At 51.9% G+C, this 22,153-nt stretch overlaps 1 protein-coding gene across 26 annotated transcripts in view; it reads left to right on the forward strand.

Moving 5' to 3' along the window:
* The window catches only part of ADCYAP1R1 (ADCYAP receptor type I), a 58,880-nt gene that overhangs the window by 19,471 nt on the left and 17,256 nt on the right, over positions 1–22,153 (forward strand). For all 26 annotated transcript variants that reach the window (XM_070616184.1, XM_070616168.1, XM_070616182.1 and 23 more), the window contains 10 exons: positions 7,801–7,911; positions 9,354–9,374; positions 10,673–10,714; positions 13,111–13,220; positions 13,865–13,962; positions 14,439–14,571; positions 15,448–15,601; positions 16,017–16,077; positions 16,635–16,704; positions 20,530–20,621. In XM_070616184.1, coding sequence (XP_070472285.1) covers positions 7,801–7,911; positions 9,354–9,374; positions 10,673–10,714; positions 13,111–13,220; positions 13,865–13,962; positions 14,439–14,571; positions 15,448–15,601; positions 16,017–16,077; positions 16,635–16,704; positions 20,530–20,621 — 892 coding nt within the window. The remainder of the gene's footprint in view (positions 1–7,800; positions 7,912–9,353; positions 9,375–10,672; positions 10,715–13,110; positions 13,221–13,864; positions 13,963–14,438; positions 14,572–15,447; positions 15,602–16,016; positions 16,078–16,634; positions 16,705–20,529; positions 20,622–22,153) is intronic.

Genomic DNA, 22,153 nt, shown 5'->3' on the forward strand with positions numbered 1-22,153 from the left:
CCAGCACCTCCTCTTTGCAGGGCTGCGGGCTTCCATCAGCCCGGAGGCTTTGCCTGCGTTTAAGCAGGGCTGGTGGGGTGTAGTCCACCTTAGGAGCCCCCCACACTCTGGAGACGATGGAAGATGCAGGCCTGCAGTGGCCTTGGCAGGGACAGGAGGACGAGAAAGCCTGCTCATTGCTATTCTGACCCGGCCTCTGAGGCCTGTCCAGGGTACAGAGTCCCTCCTCCCAGCCCCCACCTCCACCCTCACCAGAAGAGGAGCGGCCTGGAGGAGGGGGAGCCTCCCCAGGGCTGGGCCCAGCCTCCCCGTTCTTGGAGCAAGATCAGCTTCTTATCTGCACCTCCCAGCTGCTCTGAGACTGAACAGGCACCCAGCATGGGGAAGGGTGGGGTCCATTGGGACCCTCGCTCTGAGGAGCTCACTCCCCAGATCTGACAGAGGGTTCTGGTTCAGTTTCTGTCCAAACCTGTTTTCCTTTGTCCTGTAGTCCTGAGACTTGAGCCTGCATCAGAGCCCCCTGGAAGACTTGGTAAAACAGATTGCTGGGCCAGCCCCAGAGTTCCTGACACAGTGGGTCTGGGTGGGGCCTGAGCATCTGCATCTCTGGCAGTTCCCAGTCGTGTTCCCAGTCTGGAGTCCACCCTTTGAGAACCACTGACTTCCGGAGGGGAGGGCTGCATCTTGGATTCTCCCCCGCCCCCCAGCTCTGAGCTTGCAGCTGGTCCTCATTTTAGGGATCAGAAACATTGGCTGGAAAGTAAATTTTAGTAAATGGAATCATTTTTTACCCTGGAATGGTATGCTAAAATGAGGGGTTTGTTCTAACAATGCCCACGCATCCCGGAGCGGCTTCTCAAAGGGAGGACCGTGCCTTTGTCTGAGTCCCTTTGGTGCCCTGGTCTCACGGGTTTTGAACTGGACAAAATCATCACCATGACAACCCGAGATTAGCTCCTTATTTCGTTCCAGTCGAGGCTAATGGCTCCTACATTCTCTCCGTTCAACCCGCCCAAGTGGGCTTTTTCCTTTCTGCCATTGTCACTGGGCACTGCCTCTCCTTGGCTGCTTTGCGTGTAGTGTCCTCATGGGAGCAGCCCTGGGGGATGTGCACAGCATCCTCCCACCTCCCAGGAATCCCCCCAGGCCTGAATTCCTCTGACCATGTTTCATAGTGGCTTCCGGTGGGATAGACTGAGCCGGGAGAGCGCAGGTGGACTCAGTGTAGAATGGGGGTACAAGTGGAGAGGTGAACAGGGAGCCTTGGGGTTGTCAAAGTGGAGAATTCTCCCAGGGAGTAGGACTGGTTTGATTTTTGACCTCCTATGCAGGGGGACGAGGAGGAGGGGAACTTTCTCCACCTCAGGAGTGTCTGATGGACTTGACCATCTCCTCCTTAAAGTGTGCCCTCCTGGCTATGTCACTCACCTCTCCTGGTTTTCCTTGTGTTTCTGGCCACCCCTCCTCAGTCTACTTAATGTCAGCTCTTCTGAATGTTGGCATTCCTTCTGCGGGCGCCAGGCCCTATCCTTTTCTCTTTTCTTCTTCTCAAATCTCGCCCTCTACACTAGACATATCCTCTGGATCCATGGCACCACATAGCATCCCTCTGCTGACCACTTCCCATTCTCTTTCTCCAGTTCTGACCTCCCCTCTGGACTCCAGACTTTTCTCTAACTGCCTGTTTGAAATCTGGCTTCACTTGGCTCTTTGCACCATCTCAAACTAACCCTATCGCAAATGAAACCCTTGAGTTCCAGCTTGCCTGATTCCCTCCACCATTTGCTTCCCATCCAGTCCTCTGTCCCACTGTGGTGAATGGCTCATCCATCCAGACATCCAAGCCAGAGACCCGGGAGCCATCCTTGATACCTCTCTCCCCTTCACTGCATTAGTCAGAGCAGCCTAGACTGCACTGCAGTCACAAATGAATCTTAAAATCCCAGCGACTTAGCACAATAACATTTATTGTTTGCACATGTCACAGGCCAGGGTGGTCAGCAGAGGTTAGGGGTGGAGCTCCACTCCAACTCCACATGCTCATTCCAAGATCCAGGCTCCTTCCCTCTAGGAACACTGCCACCCTCAACATGTGGCCTCCAAGGATGCTGCAGAGTGGGGAGAGAGAAGGGCTGTGAGGGATGTTTTTGGGATCAGTTCCACCCACTTACCGTTGGTGAGAACTCAGTCACGTGAGATGGGTGAGCACCAACAGTCCCTGGCACACTCGCCGGCCGTATCCAGCCAGTCTGTCACCAAGCTCTGTCAGTCCTGCCTCCAGACTCTCCCACACAGAACTCCTTCTCATCCCTGCTGCCTTGGCTCCATTCAAGCGCCTCCACCCTCCCCTGGACTGCTGCCACGTCCTAACACATGTCCCGTGTTTGCTTTTCTGCTCTTGACATATACTACCTTCCCACACGGCTGAATCAGATCACGTGACTCCCTGTCTTAAATCCATCTGTGGGAGGCGGAATAGTGCCCCCACCAAAGATGTCCACATCCTAATCCCCAAAGCCTTTGAATGTGTTCCCTTACATGGCGGAAGAGACTTGGCAGGTGTAATTAAATTAAGGATTTTAAGGTGGGGAGAGTATCCTGGATGATTCAAGTGGATCCAGTATCACCACAGGAGTCAGAAGTGAAAGAAGAGGGAGAAGAGTCAGGGAAGGAGAGAGGTTCGAGGATGCTATGCTATTGGCTTTGAAGATGAAGAAAGGGGCCATAACGCAAGGAATGTGGGTGGCCTCTTGAATCTGGAAAAGACAAGGAAAAAGCTTCTCCTCTCCAGCTTCCGGAAGGAATGCAGCCTAGCCCACATCTTGATTTTAGTGTAGAGAGACGCATTTTAGACTTCTGACTTATAGAACCATAAGATAAGAAATTGTCATTCTAAGCTGCTAAGTTTGCTTTGTGACAGCAGCAATAGGAAAGTAATGTACTGTCCAAGGGCTTCTCAGCATTTAGCAACAATCCAAAATCTTTCACGTGACTACCGGGATGGTAAGCTCTGTGCAGACAGACTGGGCTGTTGTATTCACTTCGGCATCACTTTGCGGCGTCTGACTCAGAGTGGCACTTAGTATTTCTTGAATAAATGAGTGAATAAGAGGGAGGGGGAGGGGAAAGTAAGAAGTAAAGAAGGGTGAAGGAGGAGAGGGAGGAGAAGGAGAAAAGGCATCTTGAAATCTTCATTCCCAACGAAACTCAGCTTTATTAGGACTGGAACCTGGAACAGATGGGAACAGAGGAGCTGGATGTATTCTTTGGGCGTGGAAGGAAAATGAGTTGCTGTCTTTAGTTAGAAAAACCCCAGGCACTCTCAGGAGCCCAAATCCTGTCCTCGTCTCTCTGGCAAGGGTCCCTGGGAGGATTCAGCTCCAAGGCCCCATCAAGACAGGGAGAGGAGAGAGCCCATATCTCTTGTCCGGGAGGTGATAACTGCAGGAGAAATGGGCACAGGGCATTCTGGGAAGCCCTGAGGAGGTGACTTGAGCATCTTGTGACCCCAGTGATGCAGGCCAGAGGGGTGGGCGGAGGCTGTGATCTCCCGATGGAGTCGGGGACGTTGTTCCCTAGAGGAAACTGCTGCTTTACTCACAACACCAAGCAATACTCCAGTTTTCTGTGGACACCAACTGGATGTCCCTACAGTTTAATTCAATTCTGACACTACCTGGAGTTAGGGCACCCTACAGATGAAGAGCTCAGTCTCACGAGTCTGCCCCCTACTTCAGAGGCCAGTTGCAAGTCATGGGTCCCGAGGTTACCAACACTTCTGTCTCACTTGGCTACAAATCAGAGGTTCCCATGACCTCCTCCTGAGGTTTAATAATTTGCTGTAATGGCTCACAGAACTCAGGGAAACACGTTTACCAGTTTACTGTAAAGGATATTATAAAAGATGTAAATAAACAGCCAGATGAAGAGGTACAGGGGGTGAGGTCCAGAAGGATCCCAGGTGCAGGAGCTTCTGTCTCTGTGGAGTTTGGGGTGCACCACTCTCCCAGCACATGGATGTGTTTACCAACTCAGAAGCTCTCCCAACCCCATTGTTTAGGGTTTTTATGGGGGTTCCATTATGTAGGCGTAATTGATTAAATTACTGGGCATTAAAGATTAACTCGATTTCCAGCCTGCCTCCCCTCCTGGAGGTGGGGGGTGGGACTGAAAGTTCCCACCCTCTAATCCCATGCTTGGTTCCTCTGGGAACCAGCCCCCACCCTCTGAGTGTCACTTCATTAGCATAAACTCAGATATGGCTGAAAGGGGCTTGTGAATAACAAAAGATGCTCCTCTCTATTGGGAAATTTCAAGGCTTTTAGGAGCTCTGTGCCAGGAATCTGGGATGAAGGCCAACTACGTAATTCTTATTATATCACAGTATCACAGTCCCTAAACCTGGTCACTGGGCTGGGCCCTGGAGTGAGGGGTTCTAGTTCTCGGCTTCTCACCTGCGCTGGTGCTGCAGGAATTGCCCCAGGACCCTTAGTCTCTGGACGGGACGCAGGCTGGGAACCTCAGGAGGGCTTTGAGAGTGTGGCAGGCCATGGGGTGGGGTGGGGGGACCTTGGCAGATGCCCCCTGGGAGATGTTGGTCTTGGCAGTGGGCCCAGGGAAGGCAGCCCCAGCCTCCCCAGCCATTCTCCTGGGTACCAGAAGGTCCTGAGTGAACCGCTATTCCAGATTTGAGCTCTGGACACTCAGAGTTGGGAGTACCCTCAGGGACACCCAGCCCTCGCTGTGCACACAGGGAAACTGAGTCAGGGTGGAGGGGTAGATAGTTGCCAGAGGTGTGCAATGGGTCCTTAGCAGAAGTCTTGTGGCTGCTGTGCAGGTGCTGAGGGGACCACTGTAGCCCTGGACCTGATGGGTTGACACTTAGTAAATAGTTGTTAAGAGAATGAAGCCTCTCCGGCCCAGCCTCCACACCTCTGACCTCCACCCTGGGAGCTCCTTCTCCCCTCATGCCGTCCCATCTGAGCCCTGTGTCCCTCCTGTCCCTCAGCCCTTGTGACTGTGCTCCCTCTAGCTCAAGTGCCCTGGGACCCCAGGAACGTCAGCTGGCAGTAGCAGCTGGCTGTGCCAGGGCCTAATGTTCCACATTAAGGGAACATCTGTTGGCTGGGGCTCCCCAGGCATGGGCCACACACAGCCACGCTCTGCGGCCATTCCTCGGTCAACACAGGCCACGGCAACCAAAGATGAGCGGTTGGGTCTCTTTCAAGGCCATGATGTCATAACCAGCACATGCTGGCTGCCTGGCCTGCTGTGATGGATGGACAGGGATCATCAATAACAGGCCTGTGGCTGTGAGACCTGGGACCTGGCTCCTCCCTTGTGGCCCCCAGTGTCCTCGCCTTCTTGATTTGTTGTCCTCAGAGCTTCCTATGGTGCTTCCAGCTCCCAAACTTGGTCATTTTGGGAGCAGGATGCTATAGGCCAATGTAACTGGGTGTGAATTCCCAAATAGCCAGGTCTGAGTTCTGAGAGACAAGGTTTTCAGTGCCCTGAAGCCATTGGTGCCTTCTGGTCCAAACAGCACCCACAGGTCAGTCATGGACCCCAGCAAGGAGGCTGTGAACTCATGAGGCCTGGCCCAGGCCCCCTGCAGGCTGCCTCTGTGACCTGTCAGCGGCCTCCCCTGGCCTTCCTTCTCACCTCACGGGGCTCTGGTTCATCTCCCTGCCTGGGCCTCTCTCAGGGGAATGATTCCCAGGGACACCTAATTGAAATAATGAAATTAATTTTCATAACAACAGCAAACATGCTTTGAGTGAGCCCAGCGTTTTTCTGAGGGCTTTACATATATGAACTCATTAATCCTCACGGCAGCCCGTGCGCTGGGACCCTGTGGGTCACCGGCTGGCTGTCTCTTCTCTGGCAGAGTAGCCCTCTCCCAAGGCTGTCTTAACAGACGGCTCAGCAGGACACGGTTCCTCTCCTGAAACTTCCCTCTGCTGTCGCACACTCACTGCTGCCTCCCTCCTACCCCTTTGCCCCTCTCTCTTGATTGCATCACAACATGTACTTCCTCTGCCCTCCCCGTAAATATGGGGGTCCCCGGGGTCCCCTCCTCCACGCTCTTCTCACTTCGTATCCCTTCCTGGGGTAAACTCTCATCCCGTGGCCTCACCCACTCCCCATGGGCGTGAGTTTAAGGAATTGAGGTGACAAGAGCACTGCAAGGTGTTCACTGGGGGTGGTGGGCTGTACGACCCTACCAGACCTTCCTTTTGAAGAGATCATGGTCACAGCTGTGTGGGGTTGAGTGAAGAGGACCCTGGAGAGGCTGTCACCATGGTCCCAGTGCAAGGTAGGTGGCCCTGAACTAGGTAGGGGTGCAGGATGGACAGCAGGGCATGGATTCCACCAGTATTTGGAGGTCACACCAGCAGGACCTGCTGGCCGATTGGATATGAAAGATGGAGGAGACGGAGGCAAAGCAAGGTGACTCCAGGTTTCTAGCTGGGGCTGAGACAGGAACCAGGTTTCAGCAGGAGATGCTGAGTTGAGTCTTGGACATGCTGCGTTTGGACCATCTTTGGCGCTCCAAGGCCGGGATATGTGGCAGGCAGCTGACTGTGGGAGGCAGCCTGCAGGTGGTGCAGGAGGTGGGATTGGAGTTGTCTGTGTGGTTCTGTCCTTAAGTCCAGGAGCCAGGTGATTTCATTCAAGGTGAGTGGGGCAAGGGGCCAGCACCTGCCTTCAGTCAGGGTGCGGCCCGGTCAGTAAGGGCGAAGAGAGAGTTCGCTGGGGGCCCAGGAGAGAGGCATTTCAGTGGAGAGGAAGGGCAGAATTAGAGAAAGGAGTGAAGCATGAAGGGGAGGTGAGGAGGTGGCCACGAGGGATGGAGAGAACTCCATGGAGAGGCTGGCAGGGGCCGCCAGGAGAGAGTGCATGGCAGGCAGAGGGGTGAGAGGGTGCACTGAGCCCTCAGATCTGAAAACCTGGTCGTCAGGCTTGACATCTTCCTCCTCCTCACGGCTCTCATGCACTGTCACCAGTCTTGGTACTTCCTAAATACTTCTCACTTTGTCCTTGCTCCCTCTCTGTCCTTTGGCATTCACCTGATCAGGGCCTGTGACTCCTCACAATGTGGCCACCAAAGTGGTCCTTGCCTCCTGTCTCTTTGTGCTCCGGGTCCTTTCACAGTTCAGGGCCTCGGCTGCACAGGCCTCTGCCTGGATGGCTTTCCCCTTTTCCCTATCTGGCCAGTGTGTGCTCCTCCTTCAAGTCCTAGCTCCATACCATCCCCAGAGGCGGGTGTGGCTGTGGAGCTGCTCCCTCAGGCTAGCCGGTTCCTGCTATTCCTCCACCTAGGGAGAGAGAGGGCCCATAGAGGAGGACCACAGAGAAGCTGGACCGCACAGGGATGGCGGAGCCTAAGGATGCAGAGGAGTTGCTGCAGGGTGATGTGGGGGAGGGCCACAGAGACTCCCAGCATCTCATTCTTAGGAGTCCTGCCCTGGGCTGCGGCTGGGCCTGCTTCTTCCTTCCCCACAATCCTGCCTGGACCATAGGGCTGTGGGCTGATGTAAAATCAGATGAGGGCTCCCTCCTCACCCCAGAAGCTCCTGAAATGTCTTCTCTTTGAGGATCTTCCCAAGACAAGGCTGAGTCCTGCCTCAAACAGTAGGCCTCACCTTCTCTCCCCTTAAACGCCTCCCTCCTCCTGCAAGGGCATGGCTCTTGAGCGTGTGATGGGCATGCTCACGGATGTGTGTATGCATACGGCGGTGCCTGCAGGTGAGTGTGTGAGGGCTGTGCCCCCTCTCAGCAGGGTTCTCTTCTGCGCAGGCTGCCCCGGGATGTGGGACAACATCACCTGTTGGAAGCCTGCCCACGTGGGTGAGATGGTCTTCGTCAGCTGCCCTGCTGAACTCTTCCGAATCTTCAATCCAGACCAAGGTGGGTTTCCCCTGGGGCCTCTTCAGGCCATCCTTGGTCCCTCCTTCTCCCCTCACTCGGGCCCCAGGCCTTCCTGGGGACCGGCACCAAGGACACGGGGCGCCCTGCAGGCAGATGTTCCCCACTTCAGAGCTGCTTGGGTGGGACCTTGGTTCAAGGAGGGTGGAGGGCAGGGCTCCTGAGGGGGTCAGAGGGGTCTAAGTCACATGTGTGGCCATGCACAGGTCCCTTGCCAACTGGGCCTCAGCTTCCTCCTGCACTTGCCTAAGGCTTCAGCTGATGTCTTTCTAGAAGTAGAGAGTTTCCACGCTCTATGCTCCGCTCCACTGTGGAGTCCTGCCTGCTGCCCTCCTCTGTCCTGTCTGTGAGGGGTGGAAGGCAAATTCTCTTTCACACCTGGAACTCCACCAGCCTTGGCTCTGCCTGGAGGGGAAGGTGATGCAGGAGGTGGCAGAGGGAGATGGTGGGTGTCTGTTGGGGTGCCAGGCCCCTGTCTCTGGCCCCCATGCCAAGACCAGAGAAAGCAGGGTTTAGCTATGATGTACCCCACCTCACCTCCCCTCTTCCCCTTCTGGGGCCTCTTAACCACACCTCCCACCTCCAGACCTCCTGCTGGCCGGGACTTGGGGATTGAGTGGGACCCAGAGCAGGACAGGAAGTGAATTTTGAAAGAGGAGACCTACGAGGGAAGTCCTGAAGTGAGAGGCACAGTGTGAATGGTGGGATGTCAGGCTCAGTGGCAGCCTGGTGACTCAGCCCAATCTCTCATTCACTTCCATAGAAGCCAATTTAATCACTTCCTCCATTCACATTCTCCTTCCATTCAGTCATTCATTTAGCGTTTATTGAACATCTACTCTGGGTCAGTACCGTGGCAAGACAGCTTCTTTTCAATAACAAAAAAAGGCAAAATGAATCAGCAGTAAAATAAGATTTTCTTAAGATGAACTTGCCTTCAGCCTCTCTCCCTCCTCTGGCAGTTGCACAATGAGCATGTTATTTACACCTGGTTCTTAATGGCTCATTAAGGCAGGGCTTTTTAGCAGCTCTGTTCGCAAAGCTGGATTAGTGAGACTTGCCTTACTTAGAAAGCTGAGAACGGCATTTGTCCTTTCATTTCTTGGCCCCCTGGCTGAAGCTGGTGTTCACTGTGACAGTGGATGCTTTGAGGGTTATTGGAGATACAGGAGCACTGATCTCTCCTCCTCTTAGGTGCCGCTGCTCCTTCTGTTTAACTGTGTCCTGTTCTGGGAGGTAGAAGCCTTCACTGTCTGGCCAGTCCCCAGCTTGCAATCCTCATGCCTCTGGGCCCCTAGTGGAGCCTTTGCAGAGTTGGGGAGTGGGGAGGGGAGGGGAGGGCATTGTCAGCGGGGCCCCTGAGTGCAGACCCCCTTCAGCTCCCTGGCTCACCCCTGCATTCTCTCTCTCTTTGTCTGTTTCAGTCTGGGAGACGGAAACCATTGGTAAGAGGAACCTTGGAGAACACAGGCTGCTCCTCATCTGACCCTCCAGGGGCATCCATGCTCTGACTCTGGGAACGGGTGGGAGTAGAATGAGAGGGACCAGGTTCTTCCCTCTCCCCGCCACCCCCCTCTTGGTTCTCCCAGAGATAGGGAGGACACAGGAAGATGGAAGACACAGCCCTTGGCCTCAGGGTGCTCATGGGCTTGTTTGAGAGGACAAGACTCACCCATGGAGGGTTGGAAAACAAGCCCACCCATGGGCATAGGCTCATGCATGTACAGACCTGCAGGCCTGAATGTGTGTGTGAGCCTGCACAGACACTGACATCCCCAGTGGCCATGAAGTTGGGATCTACAGCAAGCTCAGGAGCAGAGGAGACCTAACTATGCATAATGCAGGCAGAATAATGAAGAGGTCAGGGGAGGCTTCCTGGAGGCAGTGGCATGTCAGTTAGACCTTGGAAATAGGATTTTGAGAAGTAGAGAGGAAGTGGCAGTTCATTGCTAGCAGGGGATTGGGCATAAGAAAAGGGTAGAGGTGAGAATAAAGTCAGGAGAGAAAGAAAGATGTCTGAGGATGAAGTCTTTGGAGTTCTGGTTTCCCTTTGATGAGAGCAGTTTCGGGGCTGAGGTGGAGGGTTGAGCACCAAAGAGGAAACACAAGCCCGGAACCCATGTTGCTGTTCCTTGCCCCCCTTTTTTTTTTTTTCCATAAGGAAGATTGTCCCTGAGCTAACATCTGTTGCCAGTCTTCCTCTTTTTACTTGAGGAGGATTGTTGCTGAGCTAACATCTGTGCCAGTCTTCCTTTATTTTGTATATGGGACACTGCCACAGCATGGCTTGATGAGCAGTGCGTAGGTCCACGCCTGGGATCCGAACCTGCAAACCCCGGGCTGCTGAAGCGGAGCGCACTAACTTGACCACTAAGCCACCAGGCCGCCCCCTCCTTCCCCTTTTCTTGAAAAGGCCCCGTCATCCTTTTCCATTCCTCTCCCACTCCCGAGGCCCTCCCATCGTCCTTTCAATGTCCCCTTTCCACTTCCGGTGGTCTAACGAGGAGAACTGAGTCATGGGCTGTCCTTAGCATCACAGGAATTCAAGGGAGATTGGCGCCAGAAGGGGCGGTGTGTCAGAAAGGTGTGCGGCTCCTGTGTGTGATGCTGCCTCTTGGCCGGGACCCCAGCGCCTCTTTCAGAGCAGGGGCCACCTTGGCCTTGCATGGTGGAGAGTAAGCCGTGGACGGGTGCAAGCCGATGCCCGAGCGTTCTGACTCATGCCCACGTCTGTGTTTTGCAGGCGACTTTGATTTCACTGACACTAACTCCTTGGATCTCTCAGGTAAGGGGATAAGTTGAGGTTGGCCATGGGCGGGCTGGAGGGAGGGCATTGGCTGAAGTGTGAGCCTGGAGACCCCCCCTTTCCAGGATGGGCTATGCCTCTCTGTGGCTGTGTGATCTCTGGCAAGTTGCTTTCCTTCTCTGATACAGCTGCAGATTTTCTCCATAGAAAGTTTTACTCAAGGGCACAGACAGAACATTGTGCGTGCAATTTCAGGGGAGCACAGATCTCTAAGCCCCATTGTGGAGCCCAAGTAAAGAACTGGATTAGATGGCCGTGATAGATTTGAACTTCTGTGTTGTAGTGCAGTGGTTCTCAGACTTTGTGATCACTCACCCAGGGGGCTTCTTAAAACTTGGATTTCTGGGCCCCACTGCTAGAGCCTCTGATTTAGTAGGATTGGGGAGGGGCCTGAGAGTGTGCATTTCTAGCCAGTCTCCCAGGTGATGCTGATGGGCTGGTCTGGGGGCAGGCGCCCACTTTGAGAACCGCTACCCTAAGATTCTGTGCTCCTAGGAAATCACTGGGGCAAAAACAGCCGAGTGAAGTGGGCGCAGTCACTGCGGGGTTTTGACAATCTGAAGAGCCCTCATCTTCCGGAGATTTGTATGTGCACAATAGAGTGGCAAATTCATGGAATAGTTCTGAACAAAAAGGTTTATATTTCTCTGAGCCCACACTGTATTAGAAAAAGAAAAAGAAAAGGAAGGAAAATAAAAGAAAGGAAATGGCTTCTACCTCTAGAACAGTTTAAAATGTTTTTTAAAGCAGCCTCCCTTCCCTCTTTTCACCACCCTGATGTGGGTAAAGCCGAGAGGAGATGAGGCCTGGGGAGGGAAGAGGCTTGTCCAAGGCCACGATCCCCTAGGACGTGCAGACTTGCTGACAGAAGTGTTCAGAGGCACTTGGAAGGAAGTTGCCAGTAGCAGCCTGAGATGGGTTTGCTGGAAGAAGGAACGGTTTGGCTTCAAACTGTGGGGCACAAGTAACTCCTTCTCTCCCTGGGCCTTCCAGAGGTCCTCCTTGTCCTGTGTCATAGAACTCAGAATCCGAGAAGTGATGGAGACCCATGTCCTGGCTCTGGGCAGAGCTCTCTTCATAGCAGGGTCACCCCCTCTGCAGCTTCCAAAGCCCCAGGAAGAGGTTTCTGACTCTCTTGGCTAAAAAGAACTGGTCTTATGTCTTCCAACTCAACTGGCAAGGATGTGAGGTTGGAAAAGTAGAGGGGTCTCCTGTCTTGGCCTCTGCCTTTGCCTCCTTCCTGAGCTCCCCAGAGGTGGCCTGGTCACAGAGTGGGGATTCTTCTAGCGACATGGGTACTGGAGCCCCATTTGTGCAGATGCCTCTTGTCCACAATTTCCTGGCCCCTGAATTCTGTGAAAGGAAGAAGCATCCCCATGTGTGCTAAGACACCAGGTAAATTCCCAGGAAGCCGGTTTTGGAGCAGAGGGCAGTCTGAGGCCACACTCAGATGCTGGCCTGGAGGTGGAGCGGGCTTCTTGCCTTCTTCCTATGCCTGGACATCCCAGTTCACCCTTACAGACAATCAGGAGAGGGGAGGATGAAACGAGCAATCTTTAAACGCTAAAGCAGCCCCAGGTGTGGTGCGGACTCCGTTCTGCAGCCAGCAAATGACTCCCACCCCCTCCAGTGCCCCACAAAATGGCCTTTAAAGTTGATCAAAAGAAAATTAAAGTACATTAGTGACAGGAAGCAGCACTTGAAACCTGGAAAGGCAAAAGTTATTTTAAAGAAACCTAAATGTATATCTTAATAAGATCTGGTGCTAGGTTCATGGAGATCTGGTCCTTGCTAGTTAAGCAAGCCATGTGTCCCCTTGGTGCCGGATATTACAGCTGCTGGGGGCCCCGGAGCTCCCAGTGAGAGCATCACACAGAGCTGAGCTTCTCCAGGTGTGATGGGAACTCCTGCCCCACAGTCACCTGAGGTGATTCCTGGACCAGAATCCCTGAGTGGGTGGGCCCTGCGGGAATCTGCATTGTGACCCCAGGTCATCGTTCTACTCGCTGAAGTTTGACAACTGCTAACCTCGGGCCTGGGCTTGGGGCGGGGGCCTTTCTCTGGCGAGCGTTTGTCAGCTCCAGGAGGAAGGAGGCTGGATCCAGCCCGGCTCACCCCTCACCCCTTGTCAAGGGGTCAGCCTGTGCCTTGTCCCCCACCTCCACCGTGTCGTTTGTAAAGACTGAGCTGGAGGTCACCAACAGTCACTCTTTTCCCTCAGACAGTGAAGGACTTCATGAACCCTTGGTTGCCACGCTTCCCAGTTGGGCATATGGGTTTTCAGGAATTCCTACTTAGGAAGTAATTTTTGAGTACAGATTTCAGAGTCCTCTTAAATCATTTCTGTGCCTCACCGAGTTCTCCTTCTGCTGCAGACACGAGGGTCGTGAGCCGGAACTGCACGGAGGATGGGTGGTCGGAGCCCTTCCCTCATTATTTTGATGCCTGTGGGTTTGATGAATATGAATCTGAGGCTGGGGACCAGGTGAGTGTCTGCCCCCCACCTGAAGGTGGTCAGGGTGGGCCTGAGGAGGTGGGTGGAAGGGTGTTCCCATCAGGGGCCTTGACTCCTGATGGGACTACGGGACACTCAGGTCTCTAGGCAGCATTCATGAGTACCTGCTGTATGCCCACACCAGATACACGGAGAGCAAGACTTTCGTTGACTCATTCTGGGCTGAGAAGCAGGGGTTTGCTTCTTGAGCTCCTCCATCCCCCACCAGTGTCCCCAACTTCCCTGGCTGCTCTTGTAGGACACCTAGCCTTCCTATGGCCTAGCACCTGAAGGGTGAATGCTGGGCTCAGCGGGGCCCTCCTGGACCCTTCTCCAGGCCAAGGCTGGTGACTGCTCTGATTGGTCTGTGCTCCTGCCTTTAATAAGCATTCACTGAGCATCTGCAGAGCGGGACACTGTGCAGAGGGGAGTACTCAGTGGGGGATGGGGAGGTTGGCGGGTCGGAGTGGTGGAGGCACTGATGGGGGAGTGGAGGAGGGGAGGTCCGTAAGAGGAGAAGAGAAGGAGGAGCTGGGTGTTGGGCCCAGAGGTGGGCAGGCCCTGGCCTGGGACGCTTTCAAGGGGGGCTGCCCCAGCCCCCATATGGAGCCCTGCATGTCTGCGCCCTGCTCTAGGATTATTACTACCTGTCGGTGAAGGCCTTGTACACAGTTGGCTACAGCACGTCCCTCGTCACCCTCACCACCGCCATGGTCATCCTGTGTCGCTTCCGGTGAGACCCCCATCAGTGTCCAAGTGAGCGCAGCCCATCCCAGCTCAGAGCCCTTGCTCCCTCCCTCCCACCCCAACGCCTTCCCCTGGGTGCCAGCCCAGGAGCTCCCTTAGAAGGCATTTCCCCCACTCGTAGGGTAACAAATGGGAAACTTGACCCCAGAGAGGGCACCTGGCTTGTCCGGGGCCATATTATAGCAAGGCAGAGACCTGTATTCCTCACTTTTATCTTCCTGGTTGAGATAGAGAGAGGTCACAGGAGGGAAAAGTCTGGCCACGTGCATGGTGGGGCCAGGCAACAGGGGCCTGGAAGGGAGTGAGGATTTAGAGAGGTGGGAAGAAGGGAGTGATCTAGGTGGGGGACCTCTGTGAGACAGAGGCGTGGGGTCGGCCCCAAGCAGAGCCTGGAGTGGAGGGCTGGAGTGCCGTGGGGTTCGTGGCTTCAAGGCCTCTTCCTGCGCTGGCCCCCTGGTGTAGGAAGCTGCACTGCACCCGCAACTTCATCCACATGAACCTGTTCGTGTCGTTCATGCTGAGGGCCATCTCCGTCTTCATCAAAGACTGGATCCTCTACGCGGAGCAGGACAGCAACCACTGCTTCATCTCCACCGTGAGTGAGCCGAGCCCTGCCAGCTTTCGCGCGCCCTGCGACGCCCCGCTGTCCGCGTGTTTTCCTGCAGGTTAACGCATTGTCCCCAGGGAACACACAAATCCAGGAGTGACCATGAGGTTGCTGGTAGCCAGTGAGACACCCCCGTCCCTTGACCAGTGTGTGTACTTGGCAGAGCAGATGAGGAAGGTCAGGTGGCAGTGCCAAGTCCACTTAACTGCGGGGGAAACTAGGCTCAGAGAGAGGGCCTGCCTGGCCCCTCATCATTTAACTTGCCCGGGACAGAGCCGAGGGGCCGATTGGCTGGCGTTCTTTCTAGACCACCCCCCAATCCTCATACTTTTGGAGGTAAGTAGAGAAGATAGGCACTGATGGGGTAAGATGGAAAGAGCAGGCAGTCCAGAGCACAGGGCCTTGATCTGGGAGCGCACACTTAGCGGGGTCTCTATGAGATTCTGGGGGGCCACAGGTATCCTCCACCCTTGTGATGTGTAAAACCCTCATTTTACCGAGGATCCTCCAGTGGGGACTTAGCTTGCCTGTGGGGGCTGGGGAAGGGGCAGTAAAGTGGGGGAGGATGAGCTTGGGGAGGGGGGGCTCTATGCTCACACCCCCACCCTTTCCTTTTCTGACGGGTGCAGAGTTGCCTCCACCGGTGGCTTCAACGTGGAACCCTAGGATGCTGCAATTTTAAACTCTTCAAATCCACGAATGCTGAGTCTTTCAGACCCGTGGGGTGTTGGAGCCTGAGCACGCTGGAGCTCAAGGGAACCTCAGGACTCTCCCTGGTCCTGCTGGGCTGGATTTTCAGGGCTCGGTGGGGGGCCAGGGAGGGGAGGGGGGCTCACGTTCCCGCCCTCACGGCTCTCCCTGCAGGTGGAATGCAAGGCTGTCATGGTTTTCTTCCACTACTGCGTCGTGTCCAACTACTTCTGGCTGTTCATCGAGGGCCTGTACCTCTTCACCCTGCTGGTGGAGACCTTCTTCCCCGAGAGGCGATACTTCTACTGGTACACCATTATTGGCTGGGGTAGGTGACCGGCTGTGGCCAGGACAGGCTCAGGCCTCATGGCCAGGTGTGTCCTGGGTTCTGCTGTCAGGGAGTGTCAGGTGAGAGGAGGGAGGTGCTCTGCTGGCCCAGCTGGCGGCACGCTCTGTTTCTTGGACCCTTTCTTGCTCTTCCTGCTCATAGGAAGCCCACCGACTGAGACAGGACATGCTTAGGAGTCCTTCTGAGAGGGGAGATAGCCCGGGTCTGGGGGAGATGTGGACCCCCAGGAGGCCTGGGTGTGAGAAGCACTTAGGGTCTGAGAGGGAGACATGCCCCGTGGCTCAGAACCTCCACATCTGAGGGGGAATGATGGCCCCTGGGAGGCCCAGTTTTGAGGGGGACCCTGGGCCTGTTGGCTTTCCTGTTATCAGAGTGCTCTTTTCCTTGCTCTTAGGAACCCCGACCGTGTGTGTGTCGGTGTGGGCTGTGCTCAGGCTCTACTTTGATGACACCGGGTGAGTACATGCCCGAGGGCCGGGGCCGAAGCCCCAGGTAGGTTCCCACAGATGAGTTCTCAGTGGCTGCCCTGACTTCATGTTAGCTGCTCCAGACACACCATCCAACGCCGGGCCCAGCCTGCACCGCCAACCCTGGGCACCACTGCAGGTGGACCCACATAGCCACCTCTCAGCCGGAACCCAGCGAGAGAATGTGCACGAGTTTGGAGCCCTGCTCTGCTCCAGTGTCTGTTTTCCTTTTAGGGAGGGGAGGAAGAATGTTGAGGGTGAGGCGGCACCCCCAAGAGCCCTAGGTCTGAAGGGGAAATGTGGTCCTTGCCCAGGAGCCCATTGGCAACCTTTACGCTTGGGTTCCAACCCCTGCCTTGAAGGGGAGCAAGGCATTTGAAGAACCAGGCTGGGTTCAGGTCTGCAGCCTGCCCAGGAGCTCTCCTCCCAGCCAGCCCTCCTCAGGGAGCTGCAGGGGAAGAAAGCACCACCCACAGAGCCAGGGGAGTGTCCTGCAGGCATCCCCGGCCCCGGCACATAATCTCTGTTCTTTCTCTGTCTTTCAGCTGCTGGGACATGAATGACAACACAGCTCTGTGGTGGGTGATCAAAGGCCCTGTGGTTGGCTCCATAATGGTGAGTGTCCTTGGGACAAGGAGTGGGGAAGAGACAGGGGTCTGGGCAGAAAGGCATGACAGGAGGGGAGATAAAGAGGTCACCACACACGCCCAACCTCCTTCTTTTTCATGGCTGCATTATATTCTGCAACATGGATGTACACATCATTTAGCTATCTCAATATTATTGGACATTTACATTATTCCATTTTTCCTCATTACAAAAGACGCTCCTAGGAACAATTCTGTGCATAATTTTGAGGCCATGTGAATATTTCTTTAGACTAAATCCCTTAAAGTGGAATTTCTGGGTCAAAATGGGTACCCCGTATCATTGTCTGAATTTATAATATCAGTCATTTAAACTTTTGCACAGTCTTGTGGGGGATAATGGCAGCTCAGTGTCTTACTGTGCATTTCTCTGTATTGGTAGTGCTGCAGAGGATTTTTTTCCCAAATGTTTATTGACAATTTGTTTTTATTCTGGTTATTACCCATTTATTTCTTTAGCTCATTTTTCTAGCCCAGTTGTCATCTTTCTTACTCTTTGAAAGATAGTTAACACTGTATCTGGAATACATATTGTAAGTGTTTTTCCAAGACAGTGTAACTCTTACATAGTCAAACCATTGGGCTTTCTCTTTACTAATTTAGAGCCTTGTTTTCTGTTCATAGAGGCCTTTCCCAACCTGAGATCTAAAAATATTCTTCTTACTTGTTTTATAACGTTTTTGTGGATTGGGATATTACATGCACATCTTTAATCCAGCTGAAATTTTATTTCTTTGTCTGATATGAAATGATACTTAATTTTGTCTAATTTAATTTTTTTCAGTGGAGAGACATTCCACCCTCTGAGGTTTTTTTTATTGAATAGATCATATTTTCTCCATTATGTTGAAATGTTGTTTTATCATAAACGCTCAATGTCATCTTCTTGTGTTTGGCGCCAGACTTTCTATTTTATGTTACTAATCTATTGGCTGTTCCCATGGCGAACTCCCCATTGTGCTAGTTACTGTAACCTGGTAGCATGTTTTGATAGCTGGTATGCTAATTTCCTCTTCTTTATTCTTTTTTTTTGTCAAAATTTTCTTGCACATTTACTTTTTCAGGTGGATTTTCAAATACCCTTGTCAAGTTGCAAAAAAAGTCTGGTTGAGATTTTTATAGGAATTGCATTGGATTTATAAACTAATTTGGAAGATAATTTTCTTAAAACATTGAGTCTTCTTCTCCAAGAACATGGCATGATTCTCCATTTATTCAGTCTTTCTCAGTGTGTCATCTTGCGCAGCTTTTCAGTTGTCCTGTTGAATTTACCTCTGAGGTGTTTTTTGGTCTGTGCTTTTATTGTGTCTGGAATCATTCTTTCATTTATTTTCTAGTGGGTTATGACTGGTGCAGAGGGAAGCTATTAGTTTTTATTTATTTTTTCTTTTCTTGGTTACCTTTCTAAACTCTCTTATTAGTTCTCATCCCTTTTCACTTGTTTCTTGTGGATTTTCTAGGTAGAAAATTACACAGTCTATGAATGAAAATAGTTTATACTCTTCCTTTCCAGTATTTATACCATTTATTCCTTGGTTTTGTTAGGATGATGTTTGCTATAGATTTGGGACATTCCCCTTCAGTGACTTAGGAAAGTTCCTCTTCCTGGCTTGTTTCAGTGTGTATTTTTTTAAAGTCAGGAATAGGTGTCGAATTTTGTCAAATGTGTTTTGGAGACATTTCTTGAAGCGATTGTTCCCTTAGTAATGGACGATTATAGTATTCCAGTTTTTCTTCGTTATGAACAATGCTTCAGTGGATGTGTTTGTGCCTGCCTTTGAGCATGTGTGAATATGTCTTGAGAATAAATCTCTGGGAGTGGAATTTCTGGGACAAAGCATGTGTACATTTAACATTTTCATGGATATCAAATTGCCCTCCATGAGCAGCCTACAGGAGTGCTCCTATCTTGTGTCTTTGCTGATTTGTTTTTAAATTTCATCTTTGTTTTGATTACTGAACTATTCGCCAGTCTTATGCGGGATAATGGTAGCTTATTGTTTTAATCTATTAATGTAACGAGTATTAGTTGATTTTTTTTTGCATTCCTGGCGTAATCTTTATGGCCATAATCTGTTCATTTTTTTATTACACTGCTAAATTCTATTTGTTAATATTTTATTTATATTTTTTGCATTGCTCTGTGTAAGTTCTCTGGTTTTAGGTGTGTGCCTGTGTGTGTGTGTGTGTGTGTGTGTGTGTGTGTGGCTGTGTGTGCTTTCTGTCCTTATCTGGGTTTTGTAGCAGGATTTTGTTAGCCTCATAGGGAATTTGGGAGCCTTTCTTTTTATTTGCTTTTAAACAACTAAGTACAGTCATGTGCTGTATAATGACGTTTCAGTCAACGGCGCATCATGTATATGACGGTAGTCCCGTAAGATTAGTAGTGTATAGCCTAGGGGTGTAGTAGGCCATGACATCTAGGTTTGTGTGAGTGCGTTCTGTGATGTTCCCGCAATAGTGAAATCGCCTAATGACACATTTCTCCGAACATAGCCCTGCTGTTAAGCGATGCGTGAATGCAGTAAGTAAATTACATTTCCCTTAAAGTGTTATAAAACTGGTCTATAAAATTATCTGGCCCTGGTGCCTTTTATTGCACATATCTTTGACTACTTTTTGAATTTATTCTGGGGTCATTGCTTTACTCAGATATTCTACATCTTTTCAGATTTGATTTTGTTAATTTATATTTTCCCATTTTGTTTGATTTTCTCCGTTGACTTAAAATATTGTATATATCTGTTGTCTTGTCCTCTGTCTCATCCCTAAATTTGCTTACTTGCATTTTCTCCTTTTGGGCGGACTAACACATGCACTTAGCACTGTTTCCTGTGCTAAGTTCCAGGTACCGGTTAAACAATGGGCAGGTAATAGAGGACACGACCACTGGGCCCCTGCCTTCGGGGGCACACTGCATCACTTTCATTGATCTGTGAAAACAAACAACTAAACGAAACCAAAATTGAAATTTATTTTTATTGATCAAGTCTACTTTTTTCCCTGTTTCTTTATAATGAATTTTTATCTCTATTAATTTCCTTCTCATATAAGTCAAATTTGTGGTGCTCTTTCCGTGGCTTTCGATTTGAGTTCTTAGCTATGTTGTTTTCAGTATTTATTATTTTTAATAAGTTAGTGTTAGGCTCTACATTTCTTTCCCCGGGCACTGCCTCCTCTCCGTCGGGAAGATGTTCCTGTGTGGTCCTCTCGTTGTGCCTCGTTTCTGTGTATCTGCTCCCCTCCCGCCTCCTTTCTCACCATACGCACAGCTTCCCACTTGGCTTAGAGAGCTTTTGTCCCTGATCTTCCTCTGAGGGTAAATGCTACTCTTGCTGTTCCCAGCTGTCCTGTAATTAATAATGCTCATGGTTGTCCTTTCCGGTTCTCCACATTCAGTGCCTCTGAACTTGGAGTTTCTCCAGAGGACAGCTCTCACCTCTGCGGTAGCCTCTTCTCTGTTTGGCATTATAGCTTTTCCATCATCCTGATCCTGTTTGCCCTTTCTCTTCCAGAAATTACTCACTTTTCTGGCTCGCTTGTAACTCTCTATCCTGTTTCTCAATACTCCTATGGAATTCTTTCTCTTCTATTTCTCTTGTCATTTCAATGATATCATAGGAGGCTGGGAGATAACGAGTGTTCCCATGCTGCCATCTTGGATTATAAGTCTAGATGGATCTTGACTGGAGGGGGGAAGGCCCTGTTGGGGGAATAACAACCTAGGCAGAGGCAGGGGTATGGAAAGTCTTTGCCCAGAATCGTTTCCATCCACTATTTCTTTGTTCCTCAGGTTAACTTTGTGCTCTTCATCGGCATCATCGTCATCCTTGTGCAGAAACTTCAGTCTCCAGACATGGGAGGCAATGAGTCCAGCATCTACTTGTAAGTACCACTGTGTGAATGCCACAGTCACTCCTAACAGCTATGTGGGCCCTGCACTCAGGTCACGGGCAGGAGAAGGCCTGGACTTTGCTCATAGAGTCACCTAGCGTGGGCATTTGCAAGATTTCCTTCTGATTAAAGTGCCTTTAAAATATAGTTGCCCTCCCATCCTTCAGCCAACCCAGGAGTTCCTAATTCGCATGCTGATTACGTCACAGGGAAAAGAGAGAGGAAGAGACTGGCAGATCCCTTGTCACACTAGGAAAATCAAGATGGAAAACGCCAGATCTCCTAGGGTGGTTTAGAAGTTGGATTTCCCTTGGGGGTCTTAGTTCCATGGGAAGCTTGTGATCCCCACCCTCAGCCCAGCGTGTACAGGTTGCTCAGCCCCCACTAGCGAGTGAGGTGGACGTTCTTGCCAGTCTGGGTGTTGGAAGTGAGGATTCTTTTCCTTCCTCACCTCCCCTCAGGGCAGCTCTGCTTCTGAATCTGGTCCTCCTTGTGCAACTCCCTCCTCCCTGAGCAGAGGACCGTCTGATATGGTTGGGGTTGATGGGTTTGTGGGCAACCTCTTACCATTGAGTGTAGGGTTTTGTCCACTTCTGTAGCCATTTGGTTTGTTTCCTATGAGAGTTTTTGCAGTCACATCCCTAACAGCTCACCCCTGCTTGCTCTGTCCCAGCCCTCTCCCAGCCCTTGATCCATTCTGAGTCAGACCAAGTAGCTTGCACTTCACCCTTCTTACCTCGTGATCAGGAGCATGACCAGCTGGATGTGTAGGATGTGGGGACACTTCTGATGCTGAGGAGGAAGGTTGGTCCCCTCTGGTTGGCTGGAGGGGTAAGATGAGCATGGAGAATCTGAGGACAGTCTCTGGGGTCCATCCGTGGGCAAGGTAGAACCCATATGTGTTGCTTCCTCAGGTTGAGAAGAGAGCAGGTTAGAAGGAGCTGAGGTGTTCTCATGGCCTCAGTGGGTGCTTGGTCCTGCCTTCATCAGAGACCCCAGTCTGGGGCTCAGAACCTTGATTGTCTGCCCAGTGGACAAGTGGCTCAGCAGAGACCCCAGCAGAGGGTTCCCTCTATCCAGCCATTCTCCTGGAGACAGGCAGAGGCAGGAACTGCTCAGAGACCAGTCCCAGATCCTTCCCTCAGGCTCCTTGGGGCTTCCCCAGGGAACAGAGCTTGCCCCTGGTCTGTCTGTCCAGCCTGGGCCCCTGCCTTGTGGAACACCTTCCCCAGGGGTGGGGGGTCGGCCCAGGGCCTGGCATGGTCAGCCTTGTCTTCCCTGCATGTAGGATGATGTCATTACATTGGAAAAGACCCCCCTATCCCCTCCCTTTTTCCTGTCCATTTATTGTCTTTTTTTCCCCATGTTCTTGCAAGTTTTTACCAACTTCTGTTTACATGTATGTTATGTTATGTAGTCGAAAGTTGTTCATCCATGTGAGTCATAGTCTCTGAGGCCCTGCACTGGGGGGCCAGTGGGGCCCATTCTCTGCAACCAACTAACTGCCCTAGAGACATCATCCC

This window comes from Equus przewalskii, chromosome 4 (assembly GCF_037783145.1).
Source record: "Equus przewalskii isolate Varuska chromosome 4, EquPr2, whole genome shotgun sequence".
NCBI lineage: Eukaryota > Metazoa > Chordata > Mammalia > Perissodactyla > Equidae > Equus > Equus przewalskii.